Raw genomic sequence first — 26,904 nt, 5'->3', positions numbered from 1 at the left:
GTTCGGGGCTTGGGCGATTGTGTCGTTATTCCGGCCCTGCCTAAAATCTAGAAGCCCTTCATTAACGCCCCAGAACAAAACTCTAGTGTGATGAATACAGGGAATGCTTTTCTAATGGGACAAATTACAATGTTCATAAATACCGATTTTAATACAACTTTTTTTTTCTAACTTCTCATCTCCCTTTCCTGCGCAATCGTAAACACAAATCAATAACTTCAGTTACAATATTACGTTTGTTTCCTTTTTATTCTCCTTTAAGGATAAACGTGAATTCCGTGTGAAAATATTAAGAGTATTCCACATGTCCATTGACTCTATGGTGTGTTGTGTCCGGATACAATGTGTCTATTTATAACGGTGTAACATAAACTCTACTTTCTAGTAACAAAACAAACAGCCTCTGTGTAAAAGTTCCAGACAGGACCTCGTTCAGTGACCCGGGAAGTGGTTTTCCCCACAGGGAAATGCTTTCTTCTGGTCCTTGGAATTAGGTAACAGAGTAACACGATATGGGGTCTTATGTTACTGAAACTCGCCCCACAGACCGTCTAAAGCTGCCCATGTACTGGGTGATCCAACCGATCGCATCTCTATCAGGCTGGACCATACAGCAAACTACAGCCAATGCCTAATATCGCAGTATGTGTGGGCACTCTATAGGGGGTATTCAATTTGGGATGTTTTTTTTGCCTAGACGAAAACATAGCAATTTTTTTTTTTTTTTTAGGGCAAATTCAATAGCAGGGCCGTTTTCTCCCTTTGGCAGGAGGGCTAAACATGTGGATCGGCAAATCCATGTGTTTTTACACCTGCACCGGCGAAAACGTGGGTAGTTTTTGTCAATTTTGAAGCATTTTTCGCCAATGCGTTTTCACAAAAAAAAAAAGTAAAAAGGCATTGGCGCAAATGTCTCACAGTTGAATATCAGAGTGGTGACTTCGATAGCTCCGACATTGTATAGCTAATTGAATACCCCCCTATGCCTCTAATGAACACAGGTGAATGAATGAATGATTTACAGCGAAATGTTTGTTTTATACAGTTGAAATCAGAGGCATTGGTGCAGCAGGTGCATTGCACCGGGGCCACTGAGGAATAAGGGGCCCACTGCTTCAAACCATTGTGAACAATGCTGTATGAATGGCCCAGTACAGGGAGCAGGATGGGCCCCTCTACCTCTCACCCTCTGCCTCTTTATGGTAATCTTGGCCCCTCCCTTACGCTGTCACCCATTGTCATGTGGCATATTGAGAACTTGGGTTGGGGTGGAGGAGCGGTGCCCAATTTATAATTTTGCACCTGGGCCCATCACTCACATGTTCCGCCACTGGTTTTAATTATATTAAATGATGCAAAATTGAAAAATATTTCAAAATACAATTTTACAATTTAAACATTTTTTCCCAGAAATGCGGCGGGACGTCATGGAGTCTGATATCGCTGGAGGTGCGTGACACCGGCCATTTTCTTTTAAATGGGCAATAACTTACAAAGATGATTAATGCAATGCGCTCCATCATTCCCACACATCACTCCTGACTTCCTATTGCCCCTATAGCTGCGGTCGGTCCTGCTATCTGGCCCCACCTACTGCGCCAGGAGCTAACTGACGGGTGCTGCTTGAATGAATGATTCAAAAGTTTATTTGTGCTCCGCATAATGCAAAGCGATGCAATGTTCCGCACCAGGCGTGTTATAACCAATCAATGGTCATGTGAGCAGGTTTTTTACCCAACCTCATCCTTCTACCTATAATGGGGCGTATTTTGCACCCCCCAGTTGCACTTCTGCAGGAACGCCATCTCTAGGTGCACTACCAGCAATGCGTTGTACAGGTGGGGGAGGAATCATTCTCCTACCAGGTAACATAGAACAATAGAACCGCAGGGGCTGCGACTTACGGCATTCTTTTTCGTCACTCTCATCGAAGCAGTCGGGTAGCCCGTCACACTGCCAGCCGCCCGGGATACAGCGCCCGTTGCTGCACATGAAACTCCCAGGGATGTTACATTCTGTGGTGACGTTATTGCCAGGTAACAGTTGACCCTCTGTAAGACAAAAGAGCAGAGAGTGAGACAGATCTAGCAGGCAGTCATGGCCGTGGCGACTGAAATACAGGAGAGCTCTGGGCGGGGCTTAGGTGGAGAAGAGTAGGGAAACAATGGAACTTCACCAGAATAAAAAGCCTGCTAGCAACGTAATAGAAAGTAGGCAAAGTAGTTATAGACAAATTAATATGAAATATACAGTTAGGCTAGTTTGATGTTAACAGTAACTACATGATGTAAAGCAATTGTCTGATGCATTATTAATTTAAAAGAACACTGGTTGTAATAAATATGGTTGGAAAAAGCAGCATATAAAGGAAACGTGATACTGGGCAGTGAATGAGAAACCGATAAATTGCACAATCCTCACAAGTCACTAAGGGCCTGATCCACAGTTGCACGCTGTGCTGATGTTTTCGTAATTATCTGTAAACTGCGCATGTGTCGCTGCCGCAACGCGCATATGCAGCAATTGATTTGCTATTACGCTCACAGTGAGGATTTAATCGCAAGTGATAGTAGCAGCAATTTTGCGGAAGGCAATGGAGAGCATCACCAAAAATGTGGGTGTGTTGGGAAGTGTATCAGCTACCGACTGCGAACCTGTGCGCAGAAAGTCCTAACATCTCAGGTTCGGCGGCCATTCTGAGTGACCACAGACTTATGCGAGGAGTCGATGTTTCCCAGATCTGCGTCCATGCTGCGAATGTGTAGGCAGTTTCGTGCAGCTGTGAAGGCTCCGTTAGGCGTCCCTGTACAAATCCCGGCGGCTGTTACATTACCGTATTATCGCACATCCTCAAAAATCGCATTTGCGGCAGCATTAGCGCACGACTATGATTCAGACGCTATGTATGTCCACTAACCAGAAAATCATCTGCTGTAATCACACATTATATTCCCCGTTATCTGTAACGTCTAATGTACTGTAATAGATGCAATCATTCATTGTGTCAGCCAATAGAAATATACTGGTTATTATAACAACCCGGAACCTCTGGTCCATTAGACACAATGCTCACACAAGTCACAGCAATAGCTGGAGGTCAGACAGACACACAGAGCCCGGGGGGCAGGTACATTATTCATAGGTGCTGCCCAGAGACCAGCGCTACCTCTGATACACAACAGTACACAATCCCCCAGAGGTGCGCCACAGAGCCCGGGGAGCAGGTAGATTATTCATAGGTGCTGCCCAGAGACAAAGCGCTACCTCTGATACACAACAGTGCACAATCCCCCAGAGGTGCGCCACAAAGCCCGGGGAGCAGGTAGATTATTCATAGGTGCTGCCCAGAGACAAAGCGCTACCTCTGATACACAACAGTGCACAATCCCCCAGAGGTGCGCCACAAAGCCCGGGGAGCAGGTAGATTATTCATAGGTGCTGCCCAGAGACAAAGCGCTACCTCTGATACACAACAGTGCACAATCCCCCAGAGGTGCGCCACAAAGCCCGGGGAGCAGGTAGATTATTCATAGGTGCTGCCCAGAGACCAGCGCTACCCCTGATACACAACAGTGCACAATCCTCCCGAGGTGTGCCACAGGGACAAGGGTGCGCCACAGGGACAAGGGTGCGGCACGGGGACACGGCACTTGCTGGACACATACTGTAAGTGACAGCGTAGACGGAAAGCTTGTACAGTACAACTAACTACAGACAGAACCATAATTAATTGATAAAGCAACGAGACAGCACAGAGCTCATGTAAGCAGAATGCTTAATTAATTGGTAATTAAAATAGACTAATTAATAGGATTACATTAGCCTTTTACTTTAAAAAAAAAAAATGCGTTGGTTATGGGATGCCAAAAATGAATAGATCATTTCAGCCACTGTAAGGTTTATTAAAATTCGGGGGAAGGCACTAAAGTCTGGCTTACAAGTAGAGGAATGCTGGGACTTGTAGTTCTGCAACAGCTAGAGAACCACATGCAGTTATTAGAGCTTGATGTTACATTAGCAATAGCCAGGGAGCCACAATTCACTGGTCTCTTTGTCTCCTGCATCTGAGACATTCAGGAAGTGCCATTCTCCTGGGAATGTGATCATAAAAACCAACAGCGGGATCCAGACGTTCAGAAACCCGACACATCCCGGAGGTAAGTAGCGGGGATGAGGTTAGGGATAGGCACTGGGAGGTGGGTTACGGTAAGGCTGCGGGGATGATTAGGGTTAGGCTGTGGGAGGTTAGGGTTAGGCCGCAGGAGAGGTTAGGGTTAGGCCGCGGGAGGGGGAGAGGTTAGGGTTAGGCCACGGGAGGGGGAGAGGTTAGGGTTAGGCCGTGGGAGGGGGATAGGTTAGGGTTAGGCCGCGGGAGGGGGAGAGGTTAGGGTAAGGCCGCGGGAGGGGGAGAGGTTAGGGTGTGGCAGGGGGAGAGGTTGAGGTTATGCTATAGGACGGGTGAGGTTAGGGTTAGGCTGTAAGAGGGTTAGAGGTTAGGATTAGGCTGTGGGAGGAGGAGAGATTAGGCTGTGGGATGGGAGAGGTTAGGGTTAGGCTGTGGGAGGGGAGAGGTTAGGATTAGGCTGTGGGAGGGGAGAGGTTAGGGTTAGGCTGTGGGAGGAGAAGAGGGTTAGGCTGTGGGAGGGGGAGAGGTTAAGGTTAGGCTGTGGGAGGGGGAGAGGTTAAGGTTAGGCTGTGGGAGGAGGAGAGATTAGGATTAGGCTGTGGGAGGAGGAGAGGGTTAGGGTTAGGCTGTGGGAGGAGGAGAGGCTAGGGTTAGGCTGTGGGAGGAGAGATTATGATTAGGCTGTGGGAGGGGAGAGGTTAGGGTTAGGCTGTGGGAGGAGAAAAGGGTTAGGGTTAGGCTGTGGGAGGGGGAGAGGTTAGGGTTAGGTTGTGGGAGGGGGAGAGGTTAAGGTTAGGATGTGGGAGGGGGAGAGGTTAGGGTTAGGCTGTGGGAGGAGAAAAGGGTTAGGGTTAGGCTGTGGGAGGGGGAGAGGTTAGGGTTAGGTTGTGGGAGGGGGAGAGGTTAAGGTTAGGATGTGGGAGGGGGAGAGGTTAGAGTTAGTGGTAGGATAAAATAAGATTATTTTTCTCCTAGTCCGTAGAGGATGCTGGGGACTCCGTAAGGACCATGGGGTATAGACGGCTCCCTTTTTAGCTAGGATTTGGTGTTCAACCGCCATGCTGTCAAACGTAACCGTGGTAAGTTTTGGAACACGTACGGCCCCTGTAGTAGCAGGTTCTCCATGTGAGGAAGGGGCCACGGATCTTCTGAGAGCAGTCCCTGAAGATCTGCATACACGGCCTTTCGAGGCCAATCTGGAACAATGAGTATCGTCTGCACTCTTGTTCGTCTTATGATTCTCAATATTTTTGAGATGAGAGGAAGTGGAGGGATCACATAGACCGACTGAACACCCACGGTGTCAGCAGGGCATCCACCGCCGCTGGCTGAGGATCCCTCGACCTGGGACCATACGTCCGAATCTTCCTGTTGAGGCGTGATGCCCTCATGTCTATATGAGGAGGTTCTCAACGTTTTGTCACCACTGTAATGACTTCCTGATGAAGTCCCCACTCTCCTAGATGGAGATTGTGTCCTCTGTAATGAAGACTTCTGACAGAGCGCTTACATGATTTTTCGCCCAGCGAAGAATCCTGGTGGCTTCTGCCATTTCTGCTCTGCTTTTTGTCCCGCCCTGGCGGTTCACCTGCGTCACTGCCACGACGTTGTCTGACTAGATCAGAACAGGCAGGTTGTGAAGAAAATTCTCCGCTAGTTTGAGGCTGCTGCAAATGGCCCTCAATTTCAGCACACTGATGTGTAGGTAAGCTTCTTGGCCTAACCATATTTTCTGAACATTGTTTTCCTGTGTGACTGCTCCCCATCCTCGGAGGCTCGCGTCCGTGGTCACAAGAACCCAATCTTGAATACCAAACCTGTGACCCTCTAGAAGGTGCGCACTCTGGAGCCACCACAGGAGAGAGAGAGAGAGAGACCCTGGCCCGAGGGACAGGGCTCCGATGCATGTGCAGGTGGGACCCTGACCACTTGTCCAGAAGGTCCCACTGAAAAGTCCGTGTGGAATGGCCTCGTAGGCCGCCACCATCTTTCCTAATACATGAGCGCATTGATGAACGGACACTCATTTTGTCTCAGACCATGTTCTGGAGTACTTGGGCTTTTTCCTCTGGGAGAAAGACCTTTTGTTTTTCTCTGTCCAGAATCATGTCCAAAAACGGCAGTCGAGTTTGGAACCAACTGTGACGTTGGTAGATTTAGGATCCCGCCGTGTTGTTGTAGTATTCTCAGGGAGAGAGATACGCTTTGTTACAATTTTTCCCTTGAACTCGCCTTTATGAGGAGATTGTCCAAGTATGGAATAAATGTGACGTCTTGCTTGCGCAGGAGCACCATCATGTCCGCCATTAACTTGTCGGACGTGGGAATAACAATCCTGTACAGCGAATCTCAGGTGCTCCTGATGAGGAGGATAAATGGGGACATGAAGGTACGCATCCTTCATGTCTAGTGACACCATAAAAAAACCTCCCCTTCCCGGCTGGAGATCACTGCCCGGAGAGATTCCATCTCGAATTTGAACCTTTTCAGACATAGGTTCAGGGATTTTAGATTTAGAATGGACCTGTCCGAGCCATCCGGCTTCGGGACCACAAAAAAGGCTTGAATAAAACTCCTTCCCCTGTAGAAGGGGAACCTTGATAATCACATACTGATACAGTTTCTGTATGGCAGCTGTCACTGTTTCCCTCTCTGGGGAGGAAACTGGCAGGACCGATTTGAAAAAATCGGTGAGGAGGCACATCTTCGAATTCTAATTTGCATCCCTGGGGTACAATTTTTACCGCCCAAGGATCCAAGTCCGACTGAACCCAGACTTGTCTGAAGAGTCGTAGACGTGCCCCCACCGGCGCTGGCTCCCTCAGTGGAGCCCCCGCGTCATGTAGTGGATTTTGTGGAGGACGGGATGGACTTTTGTCCATGGGAACTAGCCGTAGCTGGTGTTCTTTTCCCTCTACCTCCACCTCTGGCGAGGAAGGAAGAGCCCCGACCCTTTCTGAACTTATGCGACCGAAGGGACTGCATCTGATATTGCCGTGTTTTCTTTTCCTGTGGGGAAACATAAGGCAAAAGAGTAGATTTACCGCGGTCGCTGTGTAACCAGATCCGCGAGGCCCTCCCCAAATAAAACTTAACTTTTGTAAGGTAAAGTCTTTTTTTTTTTTTTTAAGACAGTATACCTGTCCATTGGCGGATCCACAGGGACCGTCTAACAGAAAACTCCATGGCATTAGCTCTTGAACCCAACAGCCCAATATCACTCGCAGCTTCTCTCATATATTATGCTGCGTCTTTAATGTGACCCAAGGTCACCAAAAAGGTATCTTTATCTAGGGTGTCAATGACAGATGACAAATTATCTGCCTACGCTACAACTGCGCTACCCACTCATGCAGACGCTACTGCCGGCCTTAGTAGGGCACTCGTATGTATACATTGATTTTAAGGTAGTTTCCTGTCTGCGATCAGCAGGACTCTTAAGGGCTGCCGTCTCAGGGGATGGTATCCCCACCCTTTTTTGACAAGCGCGTAAATGCCTTGTCCCCCGTGGGTGAGGATTCCCATCGTAACCTGTCCTGGGAGTGGAAAGGATACGCCATAATAATTCTCTTGGGAATCTGCAGTTTCTTATCTGGAGTTTCCCAAGCTTTTTCAAACACGGCGATCAGCTCGTGAGATGGGGGAAAAGTTACCTCAGGTTTCTTTCCCTTAAACATGCCGACCCTTGTGTCAGAGACAGAGAGATCCTCAGTGATATGCAAAACATCTTTAATGGTTACAATCATATATTGAATACACTTGGCCACCCTTGGGTGCCACTTAGCATCATCACCGTCGACACAGGAGTCAGAATCCGTGTCGGTATCGGTGTCTACTAACTTTGAAAGGGGACGTTTCTGCGACCCTGAAGGGCCCTGTGACACAGTAAAAGCTATGGATTGACTCCCTGCTTTAATCCTTGGACTCAGCTTTGTCCAAACTTTGTAATAAAGTCACATTAGCATTTAAAACATTCCACATATTCATCCAATCAGGTGTCAGCGGCGCCGACGGAGACACCACAATCATCCGCTCTGCCTCCTCCCTAGATGAGCCTTCCACCTCAGACATGTCGACACAGACGTACTGACATCCCCACACACACAGGGATACTTAATATTATGGGGACTGACCCACCATAAGGCCCTTAGGAGAGACAGAGAGAGAGTATGCCAGCACACACCCAGCGCCATTGTATACGGAGAGAAAAAAACCCAGTCTGTCAGCGCTTTTTATTACAATTGTAAAACACCACATATTTTGCGCCAAATAAATGTGCCCACCCCCTCGTTTTGTCCCTCTGTATTAACTAACAGCAGGGGAGAGTCTGGGGCCGCTTCTCTGTATGCTGAGGAGAAAAAATGGCGCTGGTTAGTGCTGGAGGAAACAAGCTCCGCCCCCCGACGGCAGGCTTTGTTCCCGCTCTAAATCTTTATACTGGCGGGGGATTCGGAAATATACATACTTTATAGTGTATATATGTACTTAGCCAGTGTTATGTGAGGTATATTAATGCTGCCCAGGGCGCCCCCCCTGCACTCTGCACCCTTACTGTGGCGCCTGTGTGTGTGAGCTAAGAGCAATGGCGCGCAGCGTTACCTCATGAAGATCTGAAGTCTTCTTTCTTCTTATAATCACCTGGCTTCTATCTTCCGGATCTGTGAGGAGGACGGAGGCGCGGCTCCGGGACGAACCCCAGGGTGAGACCTGTGTTCCGACTCCCTCTGGAGCTAATGGTGTCCAGTAGCCTAAGAAGCAGAGCCTATCACTTAAGTAGGTCTGCTTCTCTCCCCTCAGTCCCACGATGCAGGGAGCCTGTTGCCAGCAGAGCTACCTGAAAATAAAAAACCTAACAAAAGCTTTTTCAGAGAAACTCAGGAGAGCTCCCTGTAATGCACCCAGTCTCCTCTGGGCACAGGATCTAACTGAGGTCTGGAGGAGGGGCATAGAGGGAGGAGCCAGTGCACACCCATTCTAAAGCTTTACAGTGCCCATGTCTCCTGCGGAGCCGTCTATACCCCATGGTCCTTACGGAGTCCCCAGCATCCTCTAGGACGTAAGAGAAAAATACTTACTGGAATGCGTCGGTCTTGGATTTGCTGGGATTTTGTACCCGATCCTTCTCCAGGGTACTGTCATCCTCCAGTCACCATGCAGTGTCTCATTGCCATCTACTGTGGTGGCACATGCACGTGGCCAGCACACTAAGTGTCCACACGTAGCCATCCTACCAGCTGGACACATACACGCAGATGTTTTGTGATGATGAGATGTCTATAGAGCAGTTATTAGCTTGGGACACTTATCACGTGTCATCACTCCATGCTGCGCTACCCGAGTTATATTCAGCAGGAAGTTTAGACGAGGACACTTCTGTACCTTCCCCTCCCCTCCAGGAGTACAGGGTAAACCGCTGGTGGCCCCCATTGCCTAGGGGCCAACCTTCTACTCTAGTTCCAGACTGTGCAATGGAATTATACATTATATGCATTGCTGCACTGGTAGTATTTAATGTTTTATTATATAGAGTGTGCAGTATAAAAAAAAAAACCTTACTTTATATATACTTTTCATTCATCTCAGTAACATGAAGCATCTGATCCACATCAACGTCCAACACTCAGATGTCCCCGCTAGGACTAGTCATGACATGTGAGGGTTAATCCACCCCAAGCCACCTGGCCTGACTACAATGAATATAATCCCCCCTGTAATATCTCTATACTCAGCCTTATGTCACCGATTCCGCCGCCCCTCAGACTGGTTCCCAGAGCTTAGTCTGGCTGGGTGCTCTCAGATCTTATCTTTTCTCTAACGTCCTAGTGGATGCTGGGGACTCCGTCAGGACCATGGGGAATAGCGGGCTCCGCAGGAGACAGGGCACATCTAAAAAAGCTTTTAGGTCACATGGTGTGTACTGGCTCCTCCCCCTATGACCCTCCTCCAAGCCTCAGTTAGGTTTTTGTGCCCGTCCGAGAGGGTGCAATCTAGGTGGCTCTCTTAAAGAGCTGTTTAGAAAAGTTTTTTTTTAGGTTTCTAATCAGTGATTCCTGCTGGCGACAGGATCACTGCAACGAGGGACTTAGGGGAGAGACTTGCAACTCACCTGCGTGCAGGAGGATTGAAGTCTTAGGCTACTGGACACTGAGCTCCAGAGGGAGTCGGAACACAGGTCAGCCTGGGGTTCGTCCCGGAGCCGCGCCGCCGATCCCCCTTACAGACGCTGAAGAACGGCAGAACGGAGGTCCGGAAACAGGCGGCAGAAGACTCCTCAGTCTTCATGAAGGTAGCGCACAGCACTGCAGCTGTGCGCCATTGTTGCTACACGGCTCACTGATCTCGGTCACGGAGGGTGCAGGGCGCTGCTGGGGGCGCCCTGGGCAGCAATATAGATTACCTTAGAGGCAAATAAATACATCACATATAGCCATTAAGGCTATATGTATGTATTTAACCCAGGCCAGTTTTCCTAATAACCGGGAGAAAAGCCCGCCGTGAAAGGGGCGGAGCTTATTCTCCTCAGCACTCAGCGCCATTTTCCTGACCAGCTCCGCTGGTGAGGAAGGCTCCCACTCTCCCCTGCACTACAGAAACAGGGTTAAAGAGAAGGGGGGCATAAATTGGCGATATAATTATATATTAAGAGCCCATATATAGAAACAACACCTTCTAGGGTTGTTATATACATTATGGCGCTTTTGGTGTGTGCTGGCAAACTCTCCCTCTGTCTCCCCAAAGGGCTAGTGGGTCCTGTCCTCTATCAGAGCATTCCCTGTATGTGTGTGCTGTAGGTCAGTACGTGTGTGTCGACATGTATGAGGAAAATGTTGGTGAGGAGACGGAGAAAATTGCCTGTAATGGTGATGTCACTCTCTAGGGAGTCGACACCAGAATGGATGGCTTACTTATGGAATTACGTGATAATGTCAACACGCTGCAAGCCGGTTGACGACATGAGACAGCCGGCGGACAAATTAGTATCGGTCCAGGCGTCTCAGACACCGTCAGGGGCTTGTAAAAACGCCCATTTACCTCAGTCGGTCGACAGACACTGACACGGACACTGACCCCAGTGTCGACGGTGAAGAAACAAACGTATTTTTCCTTTAGGGCCACAAGTTACATGTTAAGGGCAATGAAGGAGGTGTTACGTATTTCTGATACCACAAGTACCACAAATAAGGGTATTTTGTAGGGTGGGAATAAACTACTTGTAGTTTTGCCTGAATCAGATAAATTAAATGAAGTGTGTGATGATACGTGGGGTTCCTCCGACAGAAAGTTATGGGCGGTATACCCTTTTTTCCCGCCAGTAGTAAGGGCGAGTTGGAAAACACACCTTAGGGTGGACAAGGCGCTCACACGCTTATAAAAAACATGGCGTTACCGTTTCCAGATACGGCCGCCCTCAAGGAGCCAGCTGATAGGAAGCTGGAAAATATCATAACAGGATATACACACATACTGGTGTTATACTACGACCAGCAATCGCCTCAGCCTGGATGTGCAGCGCTGAGGGGGCTTGGTCGGATTTCCTGACTGAAAATTTTGATACCCTTGACAGGGACAGGATTTTATTGTCTATAGAGCATTTTAAGGATGCATTTCTATATATGTGTGATGCGCAGAGGCATATTTGCATTCTGGCATCAAGAGTAAATGTGATGTACATATCTGCCAGACGAAGACACGACAGTGGTCAGGTGAGGCAGATTCCAGACGGCATATGGAAGTATTGCCGTATAAAGGGGCGGTCCATTGGACCTGGTGGCCATGGCAACAGCTGAAAAATCCACCTTTTGTTACCCCGAGTCACATATTGGCAGAAAAGGACACAGTCTTTTCAGTCTCAGTCCTTTCGTCCCCATACGGGCAGGCGGGCGAAGGCCAGTCATATCTGCCCAGGGGGAGAGGAAAGGGAAGAAGACTGCAGCAAGCAGCTCATTCCCAGGAACAGAAGCTCCTCACGGCTTCTGCCAAGTCCGCAGCATAACGCTGGGGCCGTACAAGCGGACTCAGGTGCGGTAGGGGGTCATCTCAAGAGTTTCAGCAACACTCGCAAGGGAACTCCGGGATCCTACATGTAATATCCCAGGTGTACATTGGAAATTCGAGACGTCTCCCCCTCACACAATTCACAGGCTGTATTCCCAGCAGGTGATAATCAAAGTACCCTTCTTACAACAAGGAAGGGGGTAGTATTCCACACTATATTGTGGTACTGAAGCCAACCGGCTCGGTGAGATCTGAAATATTTGAACACTTACATACAAGCGTTCAAATCAAGATGGAGTCACTCGGAGCAGTGATAGCGAACCAGGAAGAAGGGGACGATATGATGTCACTGGATATCAGGGACGTTTACCTACAGGTCCAAATTTGCCCTTCTCACCAAGGGTACTTCCGGTTCCTGGTACAGAACTGTCACTATCAGTTCAGACGCTGCCGTTTGGATTGTCCACGGCGCCCCGGGTCTTTACCAAGGTAATGGCCGGAATGATGATTTTTCTTAAAAGAAACATGGACGCTTTCCTGATAAGGGCAAGGTCCAGAGAACAGTTGGAGGTCGGAGTAGCACTATCTTAAGTAGTTCTACGACAGCACGAGTGGATTCTAAATATTCCAAAATCGCAGCTTTTTCCGACGACACGTCTACTGTTCCTAGGGAAGATTCTGGACGCAGTCCAGAAAAACGTGTTTCTCCCAGTGGAGAAAACCAGGGAGTTATCCGAGCTAATCGGGATCCTCCTAAAACCAGGAAAAGTGTCAGTGCATCATTGCACAAGAGTCCTGGTAAAAATGGTGGCTTATTACGAAGCAATTCCATTCGGCAGATTTCCCGCAAGAACTCTTCAGTGGGATCTGCTGGACAAATGGTCCGGATCGCATCCTCAGATGCATCAGCGGATAACCCTATATCCAAGGAAAAGGGTGTCTCTCCTGTGGTGATTACAGAGTGCTCATCTTCTAGAGGGCCGCAGATTCGGCATTCAGGATTGGATGCCGGTGACCACGGAGGCCAGCCTGAGAGGCTGGGGAACAGTCACACAGGGAAAAAATTTCCAGGGAAGTGTGATTAAGTCTGGAGAATTCTCTCCGCATAAATAAGCTTAGAGCAATTTTATAATGCTCTAAACTTAGCTAGACCTCTGCTTCAAGGTCAGCCGGTATTGATCCAGTGGGATAACATCACGGCAGTCGCCCACGTAAACAGAAGGGCGGCACAAGAAGCAGGAGGGCAGTGAAAACTGCAAGGATTTTTCGCTAGGCGGAAAATCATGTGATAGCACTGTCAGCAGTGTTCTTTCCGGGAGTGGACGACTGGGAAGCAGACTTCCTCAGCAGGCATGACCTCCACCCGGGAGAGTGGAAACTTCATAGGGAAGTTTTTCAACATGATTGTGGACCGTTGGCAAAGACCAAAGGTGGACATGATGGCGTCCCGCCCGAACAAAAAACGGGACAGGTATTCCGCCAGGTCATGAGACCTTCAGGCGATAGCTGTGGATGTTCTGGTAACACCGTGGGTGTACCAGTCTGTGTATGTGTTCCCTCCTCTGTTTCTCATAACCAGGGTATTGAGAATTATAAGACATAGAGGAGTATGAACTATACTAGTGGCTCCGGATTGGCCAAGAGGGACTTGGTACCCGGAACTTCAAGAAATGCTCACAGAGGACTAAGGGCCTGGGGAGCTAAGAAGGGACTTGATTCAGCAAGTACCATGTCTATTCCAAGACTTACCACGGCTGCGTTTGACGGCATGGCGGTTGAATGCCGGATCCTGAGGGGAAAAGGCATTCCATAAGAGGTCATACCTACCCTGGTCAAAGCCAGGAAGGAGGTGACCGCACAACGTCATCACCACATGTGGTGAAAATATGTTGCGTGGGTGAGGCCAGGAAGGCTCCACGACGGAAATTCAACTAGGTCGATTTCTACACTTCCTGAAAACAGGAGTGTTTTGGACCTCAAATTGGGGTTCATTAACATTTAAATTTCGGCCCTGTAGATTTTCTTCCAGAAAGAATTGACTTCAGTTCCTGAAGTCCAGATTGTAAAGGATGTATTGCATATACAGCTTTTTTGTGCCCCTAGGGGCACCGTGAGATCTCAACATAGTGTTGGGATTTCTTAAAATCATATTGGTTTGAACCGCTCAAATCTGTGGATTTGAAATATCTCACATGGAAAGTGACCATGCTGTTGACAAATATCTCACATGGGAAGTGACCATGTTGTTAGCCCTGGCCTCGGCCAGGCGATTGTCAGAATGGGCGGCTTTGTCTTACAAAAGCCCATATTAAAATTTTCCATTTGAACAGGACAGAACTGGGACTCGTCTCCAGTTTCTTCATAAAGGGGTGTCAGCGTTTTCACCTGAAACAACCTCTTGTGGTGCCTGCGGCTACTAGGGACTTGGAGGACTCCAAGTTACTAGACGTGGTCAGGGCCCTAAAAATATATATATATATATATATATATATATATATATATATATATATATATATAGTTAGGACGGCTGGAGTCAGAAAGTCTGACTTGCTGTTTATACTGTATACACCCAACAAGCTGGGTGCTCATGCTTCTAAGCAGTCTATTGCACGCTGGATTTGTAGTACAATTCAGCTTGCACATTCTGTGGCAGGCCTGCCACAGACGAAATATGTAGATGCCCATTCCACAAGGAAGGTGGGCTCATCCTGGGCGGCTGCCCGAGGAGTCTCGGCATTACAACTTTGCCGAGCAGCTACGTGGTCAGGGGAGAACACGTTTGTAAAATTTTACAAATTTTGATACTCTGGCTAAGGAGGACCTGGAGTTCTCTCATTCGGTGCTGCAGAGTCATCCGCACTCTCCCGCCCGTTTGGGAGCTTTGGTATAATCCCCATGGTCCTGACGGAGTCCCCAGCATCCACTAGGACGTTAGAGAAAATAAGAATTTACTTACCGATAATTCTATTTCTCGTAGTCCGTAGTGGATGCTGGGCGCCCATCCCAAGTGCGGATTGTCTGCAATGCTTGTACATAGTTATTGTTACAAAAATCGGGTTATTACTATTGTTGTGAGCCATCTTTTCGGAGGCTACTTCGTTTTGTTATCATACTGTTAACTGGGTTCAGATCACAAGTTGTACGGTGTGATTGGTGTGGCTGGTATGAGTCTTACCCGGGATTCAAGATCCTTCCTTATTGTGTACGCTCGTCCGGGCACAGTACCTAACTGAGGCTTGGAGGAGGGTCATGGGGGGAGGAGCCAGTACACACCATGTGACCTAAAAGCTTTTTTAGATGTGCCCTGTCTCCTGCGGAGCCCTCTATCCCCATGGTCCTGACGGAGTCCCCAGCATCCACTACGGACTACGAGAAATAGAATTATCGGTAAGTAAATTCTTATTTTTGTATATAAATCCCACCAATGATTGCCTGTACATCGCATATTAGCCACACGATGGTAAAATATATAGAAATCACACAGCGCTCAACAGCTGAGTATTATTTCATTGTAGCCAAACGTACGACCCACCCTCACGAGGACACAGCCGTATCCGGGCCATGCGGGTGACTTTAATTAATGCTTCACGCTTCATTGCCCACATGACCCCCTAGAAACTAGTGGCCCTGCTCTCCTATTCCAGTCACCCTCCTGACAGCACTCCAGGAATATTCTGAGCAGGGAACTCCGGATTTAGGGATCTATTTACTAAGCCTTGGATGGAGATAAAGTAGACGGATGAAAAAGCATCAGCCAGTGTCTAACTGCCGTGTCATGGGCTGAGTTTAAAAAATGACAGTTAGGAGCTGATTGGTTGGTACTTTATCCCCGACCACTTTATCTCCATCCAAGCCTTAGTAAATAGACTCCTTTATTTGCAAAGCTTGCCGGTTGCTCAACACACAACACCCTGGATGGTTTATACAGCACACCTCAGCTCTGCGCCTGGAAATGCCGCGCAAAGCAATAGTGCGCAGTAGCATGCCGGGAGGCAGAAGTATCTGAAAATGGTGCACTACGTATAAGTGAAACCTGCTACCATGTTGCAATCACCCCCTTCATTAAATGACACGTTTCTCCTAAAATATTGATCGGTTTAGCCCACTTTATGGCTTCCGTTAATAGAGCGAGGGGACTGTCACATTTGTGTGCATGAAGCCGAGAAAGGGGCTTTTTCGCCCACGTGCGACTGGAATGTGTCTAATTACAAGTATAAGACAATATAAAAGACTGCACAATTCAAGGGTTTCTACAATCCTCTATCTTGGGTTTGTCGCTGCGATGTGGAACACATCCTGCACCAGCTTACGCAGATACGCTGAACTGCACGCCATACATTAGCAGGAATTCCCATCACAATCATTTATAAATCTTAGTAGTGACAGCTATGGCTCCTGCGCTCCCTAACAACCAGGTGCCCCTAGGCGAATACCTACTTTGCCTAGTGATACAAAACTGGCATGAAAGCAGACAGATAACGCTAAAGAGACATCATTTCTCAAAAATAGTTCATGTGACGTAAATGTGGGAGCTCTGCGCAGTGCCGCACCCTCCAGCGGACCAGGGGAATGCAATAAACGTCTTTCACCCCCATCAGATTACTGGCCAGCGATCTGCCGCAGAATACGCTAGAATCTGTAGCCATGCACAGGTTCTGGGTCACCTGCTTCGTTGTAGCCAGCAGGAAGTCACTGGTGGGCCCGCCATCATCCCAACACATGACTACAAATCATTTCTATACTCTAAGCCTGTTCCGATAATGGGGCATTCTGCCCTCTACCAGCGACATGGGCAGAGTGTGCCCCCATCACTCCTTCTAACTTCTCTGTAGAAGAGGTTCCCTGCGGGTGCAGCTGTAATCACAGAGAGATAATACACAGGTCTGTATCATAACTGTAATCACTAGCGGGGGCGGATAAAGAGAGGAGGGGTCGTGTGTGCAGTCTGTGCCCCCCCTCTCTCTCGCCAGCGCATACACCTAGCAAACTCCGGCATATTCAGGCAATAAGAAATTAATTTCCACCCAGATGTATTCAAAATCACATCAAAGGACAGGCGCTCTGATAAGATGTGTAAACGAAAGTGATCGCTTTACTGTAAGCCAGGGACCTACTGCGCATGCGCCGCCATCAGACATCGCACGCGCCACTGGCTGTTACCGGGGAGGCCTCTCCCGGTAAATGATGGGATATGCAGACCATAGGCTATAATGGCTTACGTCATCGATACTGTGATCAGACACGGGGAAAGCACAGCAAGTCATATTTCAGTGGGGGGTGGGGGGGACAAAGTGGGAGCGGAGGGGAAAGAGGAGAGGAACATAGGAAGTGGGAGGTGAGAAGGGCGCAGTGGTAATCCCAGAGGAGGTAAGCCTAGATGGCGGCCGGACTGTGCCCGGTGAACAAGACTGGGGGTCACATGCTTCAACGCATGGAGAGAAATAAAGTAGCAACCAATCAGTTCCTGACATTTTTAAAACACAGGGGTCTATGTACTATGTCTTGGAGAGTGATACAGTAGAGAGAGAGATAAAGTATCAGCCAATCAGCTCTTGTAATTTTCTAACACAGCCTGTAATATGGCAGTTAGGAGTCGATTGGCTGCTACTTTATCTCTCTCCAAAGCATAGTACATAGACCCCACAGCCTGTAACAAGCTGATCGGCTGGTACTTTATCTCTCTCCATGTGTTGATGACCCAAAATGAGTTTTAAAAGGAAACATAGGCGGCTGGTGGCCCAGATCCTGCTACGTGCAGCCATTTCCCAGGACAGACTGGTTCTGTAAAACATTTTTAAATGACCATGGAGGGCGGGGCCGATGTGGGCAGAAGGACCAATCACCAGCCACAATCTCTTTATTGTGTTTTTTATTGGTCTCTCTGTTCATAGCTATACCCCATGGTATTTGGCTGTAGGATATACATGCAATCAGCCACATGGAGCAGCCCCGGGGCCCGGCTAACACCGCACAAGTAATTACTAGGTGGTAATGCAGCCTTTATATCTTTATCAGCACGGCACATTAATAGCATTATATCATGAACTACTGTAATAGGATAAAGTGTCATATTCTAGAACTGGCTCAGTAACATCCTTAGGCAATACCCGGTGACCCTACATTACCGTCCACCTGGCCCACCGGGCAGCAATCTCTATGTAAGCAGGATTTAATGACCTCTCGGCTGTACAGCGTTACCCTTTCCTCACCGCTGGTGACATGGAGGAACCATTAGCCACTCACATGTAATACATAGCATCATGATGTTGCTGAATGGCAGCTAAACCTGAGGCCTAAACAGCAGAGCCCGTCAGACAAAGACTGCGCAGTGCGGTCTCCACGTATGGGACGGAAATCTGCAGTACCAAGACTAAGACGTGCTGAGGGAGATGTATCAAACCTTGGAGAGAGATAAAGTACTAACCAATCAGCTCCTGTTATTTTTCAACTGTCCCGATTGAAACGTTGTGATGTCAGAGAGCTGGCACATTGGCTGGCACTGTTCCCCTCATACGGTCATATTACTTGTGACGCATCTCAGGCCGCAGTGGGGGAGGGGGCGGCAGTAGGGAGGCTCCTGTCACCCATTAAGCTGCTGCTCTGAGGTGAATATGTGCGCATAATGTCTATTCATGGGGGCAGAGGGGCTGGGGGCATGCCCCCATAGAGACAAAAACGGGTATGTGGCTCACCCATTGTAGAATTCCAGTGAAGCCACACCCCTTTTTCCAAGGCCACGCCCCCTTCGGTGCGCAGAAATGTCGCTACTTGCACACTGAGAAAGTTGGGAGCTGTGGTACTTTATCTTTCTCCAAGCTTTGAGACATCTCTCCCTGGACGGTGGTTTTTTTCTCTCCAGAAGTAGAAATATTGATGCAATAACTGAATTGCTTTTAGGAGGTTACATTGAGATTGTCTGACTATACCCTCGCACCGAACTCGCTTGAATGGAGCAGAATTATTAATTGTGAATAATGGAGCCACAAGTAAAGAGTATATTTAGATGTGCCCCCTCCATTTATAGAGCTATAGGCAGGAGCAGTATGCGTTACCGGCGTATGGGATCCCGACGCTCAAAATACAGATGCCGGGATCCCAATTGTAACAAGGCCGACAGGGGTGAGTAAGGGGGGGTTCTCCCCTCTCCCCAACCCCCTAACCCTCCCTCCCCGCAGTCTAACCCAAACCTCCCCCCTTGGTGCCTAACTCTAAGTACCCACTATAGGTGCCTAAACCCAACCACCTGTCCCCGCTGCTTAAACCTAATCATCCCCCCCTTGCAGCCTAACCCTCCGAGGGGCGTGCCTAACCCTAAACCCCCCTCCCTGCAGCCTAACCCTAACGCCCTGGGACGCAGCCTAACCCTAACCCCCCTGGGACGCAGCCTAACCCTAACCTTCCCCCGCGCAGCCTAACCCAAAACTCCCCTCCCCGCAGCCTAACCCTAACGCCCTGGGACGCAGCCTAACCCTAACTTCCCCCGCGCAGCCTAAACCTAACCTAACCTCTCCCACGGCTTACCTGCCTTGTGCTGCAGTCTTTTCTCGTTCGGGATTCCGGCTGTCGGCACTCAGAATAGGGTCGGTATTCTGAGTGCCGGGATACCGACAGCTTCCCCTGTAGGCCACCCTACTTTACAGTCCTGTATATAATCTGCACATAAAGGTAAAGGTTATTATTTTCTGTAGGTCATCTAATTTATAATGCCTCCATCACAATTACTATGCACCCGTCTGGCTTGTTTTTAGGCTGTCTTCTTATAGGTACACGTGACTAATCCGGTAACTGGTCAAACCTGACAGCGAAACAAGGATTTTGGATATGGGTTGATCTTCCAACATTCACTATAGTAGCGCAAGAAATAAATACAAACAGAAGAAATTAGGATGATAAGAACTGAACTCTAAGTAATCAATAAAACACATTGAGGCTTATAACATTCAGTGGTTTGAAACCTAATCCAACCAACCAATATAAACCCACTTTTCTAGTGCAGTTTAGAGCAGACATTCCCAACCACGGTCCTCAAGGCACACTAACAGGGCAGGTTTTAGTGATATCCAGGCTGCAGCACAGATGGTTAAATCAAATAACTGAGCTACTAATTAAGTCACCTGTGCTGCAGCCTGGATATCAGTAAAACCTGCACTGTTAGTGTGCCTTGAGGACTGTGGTTGGGAATGCCTGGTCTAGAGAATAAAATCCAACATTTGATTGGGTGATATGGGTTTCGTCTCTATACACCATGTTACTAAAGAACTCTAATCGTCACTCGTGAAAATTGATCACTTGCAGCAGATTTTCCATTTCACACATTAAAATATACCAATGCGCCTCATTAGAGGACAGGCAGTGGATTTACTCTGTCTCATCTGGATAGGGGTCTAGGTGTCTGCAAAAAATACATAAGATTGGAAGACTTGACTAAAACAGCAGAAATCAGATACGCAGCAGAAATTAATATAAAATTATTATATTTGCTAATCCATCAGCCTTTCATCAATACAGCAACAATGGGACGGGAAGCACTGGCGTGTATAACGCTATTCCATGGGGAAGAGAGAAATGGCGCGCCTTATTGCAGAAGAGTATTACTGTGTGCTGACATAGGAGGAGGGTTCAAGGATAAAATCAGAGATAGAGACACTGGTAGTTCTACGTTTCTGCAGTCCTCACTAAAACCTGCCCTGTTAGTGTGCCTTGAGTAACGCGGTTGGGAATGCCTGGTCTAGAGTATAGACTGTATCAAAAATATTTAAATAATATAAATAAGTGGTTACGAAAAGGTTAAACATACCATAATAAATAAAAACACAAGTACAAAGGTGGGTACACACTGGTAGATATATCTGCAGATCAATTGATCTGCAGATATATCTGGCCGACATCAGCCAAAGATATGAACGATCTCGTTCATAAATGAACGAGAACTCGTTCATATCTTTGAGTGTGGAGGCTCCAGCGATGAACGATGCGCGGCCCCATGCTCGTTCATCGCTGGTCCCCCGTCGGCTGTACATGCAGGGCAATATGGACGATCTCGTCCATATTTGCCTGCACTTCAATGCAGCCGGGTGACGGGGGGAGTGAAAAAACTTCACTCCCCCCGCCACTGCCCCCCCGCCGCCGGGTCGCTCGTCGGCCATATCCGCCGTCGGGCAGCTCGGCGGCGGATCGGTCAATGTGCAGGGCCCTTTAGGACGGATCGGGCAGCGTGTTGAGCATACACACTGCCCGATCCGTCGGGGACTGACGTCATGAACTAGGCGGGCGTGTACACACACCTGCCCAGTTTAGCTGTCAATCACCGCCGGCTGCTGCAGCATGTGTACACACACAGTGACGTGCCAATATATTGGTAGATATATTGGCCGTCGGCTGTGCTGCGGGGCCGCCGCGTTACGTCTGTGAACGACGGAGTTCACAGACCTATCGCCCGTACACACTGGCCGACGAATCCGCAATATATCGGCCGTTCATGAGAACGGCCGATATATCGCCCAGTGTGTACCCACCTTAATAGAACCAGTACTGCACTTTCTAAGCACACATTCTCCCAGCTCATGTTAAGGCTCCTGTCTCTTTTTCCTGGCAGCTGCTCCCTAGTCCAGTGCACGGATTGAGGACTGAGAGCTACACACACACAGCAAACTAGTTAGAAGCTGCTGCTCCACTGGGCATGTGCAGCAGCTCTGCTCTGTCCCTTACACTGCATGATGTGGCGGCAGCTCTAGTAATCGTATTATATACCATTGCTACTATTGTCATAATTTGAGACAAGAGGAGGGGGTTTCTGGACAACTGGAAACCACTCCCGCCCATGGCAATGGGTACTGCTTTTGTGATTGGGAATAAAAAAAAATTTAAAAAAACATCAATCAGAGAAAGGGACCTAGTCAGCCACAAACTAGCTAATAAAATAGACCTCTGAGTGGGAATGACGATGGGCCGGGCCCCTTTACAACAATCCACACTGCCGCAAAGCCGCCCCCCCCCCCTCCTCTGCCCAAATCATCCCTGTTACAGTTATAAAATATGTTAAATGCAGGTGTAATACCCCACAGTAAGCAGCGTTAGTGGTTGTTATCACAGAATGATTCTTTCCCTGTATTTGCGTTAATGCAATATGACAATCCTATACATTAACCAAACCTGATATTTTCTCAGCATGTTTGGAAATTGCATTAAACTAATAACTGTCACTCTGTAACGCAGCCTGCGGAATATAAACACATTAATATGGCTGCGACACAACAATATCCCAGCCGACTCCGATACATCTGAATGTCGCTTGGAACAATTATTCGGGCGCGACGTAACGCTCTACGAATGTCTCCTCTATAGTTACAAAGCAAGACGGGCAGATCTGCTCACATGCCCTAATTTATCGAAAACCAAGATAAATCGTCCTTTCAAAAGCACACCGCGGGACAGATCTTAGAGGACAATAATGTCGCTTTCAGATCGCAAATGCCGGATCCCACCCGGTAAGAGAAACGTGTTCTTACCGGGTGGGATCCGGCATTTGGTCTCCTTTGATGGCTTTCCGACACGGCAATATACCGGGTCGGTTGCCATAGCAGCGGAGAGGGCGCAGCAGCAGCAGGGGTGGAGGTGGCGCTGGGAGATGAGCTCATCTCCTGCGCCGCCTCTCCCTATGCTATGAATGGGAACCGTGTCGCATCGACGCGGCTCCCATTCTCACTGCACCTGACCCGGTATTCAACCCGGGTATAATCCTTCTTTTATACCGGGTTGAATTACCGGGGCAGGTGACCCGCTAATTCACGCAAAGTGCTTTCACATCGCACACTGACCCGTTTATTTGTGCGATGTGAAAGGGGTATAAGTTATAATAACACACAAACAATGCAATAAGCACACAAGGAACAAAGTCACACAGTGCGGTTACTACACAGCAGCAATTAGTGACCTAGAGACCTGGGCGGGTCAGAGCTGGGGGGTGAGAGGCAAGGAGAGTGCGGGATGAGAAGTAGTAGGCGGAGGGCCCTGCCCGTGTGGGATTACAGTCACGGTTACTGAATTGATTGAGCAGCTACAATTTTATATTGCTGTTCTCAGAGGCACAGATGGGACCATCATTTGGAGGGCATGCTGATTCTTGTAGTGCCATTTGGAGGATGTAGGAGTGACTCCAGGTGAGTTGGCTCCCAAATTAGATATATTTTTGTACGTGATATTATCATGTAGCATAACAATAAGCAGTTCTATGACCCAGAATGGGTGCTATTATCATGTAGCGTTAGGGACCACCAGTATCAGAAGAGCCTTGCCAGGCCTGGTGGCTTAACAATATCTTTGCAAATATATGCAACCAAGATCTCTGAATACTCTATTCTCACCAGTCCCTCTGTCTCCAGTGAACAGACGCTTTGCGCTAGCTAAATAGAGCAGTGAGAGACAGGAGCCTCCCAACCGTTCATCCCCCCCCCCCCCCTCCACACCACCACTGCGGGACAGTCCCCAAAAATTGGGACTGTCCTGCGAAAATTGGGACAGTTGCTACTGGCTATGCAAGCCTCTGTGTGGGCTGCTCTCACCCTGTGGTAACTGGCCACATCCCTTAAGCATGAGACTCTGCATTTCCCCAGTGGGCCCTTCATGTCGAGTCCAACAGAGACTATGAAAATGAACTAGGGCACAATTATGGGACATACAACTATTAACTGCTACGGAGAGGTGTCTCTTAAGAGACAATGTGACAGGGGCCCCTTCGATATGTTGCTATGGGGCCCACACAGTTCTGTTTATGCGCCTGTATGGGAGTCTCCTGGAAATTTTGGCTCACCTTACCCACATGCAGGAAGAAACACAACACCCGCAGACAAAATGTCTCTATTCATCACAGGACTTCTTAACAAAACGCTAATGGTAATGCGTTTCACTTTGCATCAGACGTTAATGATGAGATGCATCAATGTGATTTTATGGTAAATTCACAGAAAACGTTTCCCGCATCACGTTAGGGAACCTCCATACATATGATCAGGGTGCACAGCAGATACCGGTTGCTATCCCTTAGTCCTGGAAAATGTTGCTTGACCCAGACACTTAATGCAATCTTTATATGACGTGAGCTGGATATCGGGGAGACGTGCGAGAAGATGCAGTTGTAGTTTTCCACTCTGATACAAATGCCGATAAGTCCAATGATTATGGTCACACATGATCGCATTTTATATACAATCACCGATATACAGTATATCTCGCCAGGGGTGACACAACATTTTTAGGTTGTGGGGCAAGAAATTATTTAATTTTTGCGCACCTAAATTGCATAGTTGCCTACCCTCTCGCATTCTGCAGGAGACTCCCTGAAATACCAGCAATCTCCCTCACTCCCGGAATAGACCAGCAATCTCCCTGATTGCACCTTACCCCCATTATATAGCTGTTACATTCTTGGGTAAAAAAAGAAATCAGAGATACATACATTCATATGCCATTTCCCTGCATTGGTTACAAGGCACAATGGGGGTTATTCAGAGATGAATGCAGATGCCAGGCGGTCCGCGGCCATTTTTTTTTCCAAGTGGCTGCATGCGACATCACCCAGCAACCCCGAAAACGTTCCCAGCCTGCTCATGTTCGACCCGACCCCCCAACGCTGCGTCACTGCCTCAAAAACACCCACCGCTGTCAATCACGTTGCGGTTGCATCCATCGGGGATTGCGACCGCAATATGCGAGTCCAAAATCAGCAAACTGCGCTGCAAGCCGCATCAGCGGTAGGGTCTGAATGACCGTCAATGATCCCTGTGGCTACATGCATTTTAAATAAGGTTTCTCATGGCCACTTACAGTATATGGAAGCTCTAGTACAACTTGTAGGCAAGTATGCTAAATTGCTGAATGTCGCCCCCTCATAGGCAGCTTTACTTACCCTCCACACCACCTACCTGTTTATCTACCTACCTATCTGGAGGTGGGGTTGGGGGAGGGGTGCCGGTGCTACGAGGCAAGAGGGGGGCGGGGGGAATGTTGGAGGAGCAGAGGGGGAAGAGGTGAGGGACATATGGAGTAGGGGGTGAGAAGGGTGCACGGCTGGTCCCAGAGGAAGGGCTATTCCTCAATAACTAGCCAAACACGGTGGGAGCAGGAACTGGGTGCAGCGGGAAGGGGGGCCCTGTAGGCGGGCGGATAAGGGCTGTGGCGGGGAGGGGGGAGGGGGAGCAGCCGGAAAGGGGATTATCTCCATCCTGACACTGCTCGTAGATGGTGGCCGCACTGCGTCCCGCAACCCAGTACATTGACTGGCGCCTTTCAAATAATTGGGGAGCGAGCCACCCCCTTGCCCCCCCTGTTCCAACGCCTATGTATCATCTTGCCCTAAAAAAAATATTTAAAAAGATGTAACGTGTGTACATTAAATCGTATGCAGGTATCGGTGCTTTAACTCGTAGCTTCTCCTTTATGACCTAATTTCCTTTTTTCAAGTCTTTTCATCTAAAAACACAAATCAACTATGGTTTAAAAGAAATATATAAAATGAGTTAATTCTGAAGAAGGTGTAAAATCACATTTATTCTGCTACACGCTAATTTATATCTTTTTTTCAAGTTTATTTTATTTATTTTTTGAAAGGTGATTATCTTTCGGCGCGAGCCAACATTTAATTCGTCCTCCGGGACAAGAACTTCAAAGCCTCCCGTCTTGGCCACTAACCATCTTATCACGTCACTGACGGCACACTGATACTTTACTCATTAATACGGCTGTAAATGGAGCATTTTATGTTTTTTCCTTTCTGCAAGAAGCTTCTGTCCATTATGAAGGAGCCCTTCCCAGATAAAAATCCCACCGCTCCAATTCTCCGCAAACAAAAGGCTCTTTATTGTTCTGGTCCCATTCACAAAGCACTGCTTCCTTATATCATCCATCCAGCCAATACCACCTTGGGCCTGGGATTCCCAGGAGAGGACACAGTAGGCCAAGGCCCAGCCACCTGAATATACCGCAATATCCCTGCAGCCGCAGAAAAAAAACAAATCCTTTCATTAATAGGATTTCTGAAGAAATCACACAAATGTAATGAACTGCATTGTTACAGGAAAGACATTAAACAATGGCTTCCAGGCAGACAATGTCCAAACACGGTGCCGCCTCTTATATACCCAGTGATACTTCGATATATTAAGGAGCCGACGTAATCTGTGCAGTTCGGCTCAGCAGACAAAATGCAGATCTGCGGTATATAAAGGAACTTATATCAGCCTGCTGTCAGCATACATGTCCCCTCAGAGTCTGGAGGATACATGAATATATGTTTAATATTTTAATAGACAGAACTGCAGTACAGTTCACAAGAGAAATCGTATGCTTATTAAATCTGACAGCCCACTCAACTCGTTACCTGGGGCAATCGCTTCAGTCTCAACTTCTGAATATATTACGGAATTGTACTCCTGGAATGGCTTAACCCCCTGCCTGCTGGGAATGAGAGCGGCAATTTAAAATCCTGCAACTAGGTCAAAAAGTCACTTAAGAAAATCGTTCCTGAAGTGTAATGTAAAACTTTCCCGGCTCAATCTCGTCTTCGCTACAACTCCGCAAACTACTGGGAAAGAAGGAGAAAAGATAACGTGTTACCTGGCACATAAAATGGTATCTCCATCAAACGTTGGTCTGTATGTGCCCTCCTGCACCTTATCCAAAGGCAAAAAATAAAAAATGGCCTCCAGTATGTACTGCTTCTTGCATACGGAGGCGTCCTGGCAGCCTTGGAGGTGACAGTTCTGTAACCCTGGGATGGTCATCAAAAA

At 48.1% G+C, this 26,904-nt stretch overlaps 1 protein-coding gene across 1 annotated transcript in view; it reads right to left on the bottom strand.

Moving 5' to 3' along the window:
- LDLRAD3 (low density lipoprotein receptor class A domain containing 3) overlaps positions 1-26,904 on the bottom strand; it is a 150,922-nt gene that overhangs the window by 96,305 nt on the left and 27,713 nt on the right. The window contains exon 2 of the mRNA XM_063946290.1: positions 1,905-2,051. Coding sequence (XP_063802360.1) covers positions 1,905-2,051 — 147 coding nt within the window. The remainder of the gene's footprint in view (positions 1-1,904; positions 2,052-26,904) is intronic.

This window comes from Pseudophryne corroboree, chromosome 11 (genome assembly GCF_028390025.1).
Source record: "Pseudophryne corroboree isolate aPseCor3 chromosome 11, aPseCor3.hap2, whole genome shotgun sequence".
NCBI classification, from domain to species: domain Eukaryota; kingdom Metazoa; phylum Chordata; class Amphibia; order Anura; family Myobatrachidae; genus Pseudophryne; species Pseudophryne corroboree.
Note: the sequence above shows the minus strand (reverse complement) of the source record. Positions and strands in the feature narration are given on the sequence as shown.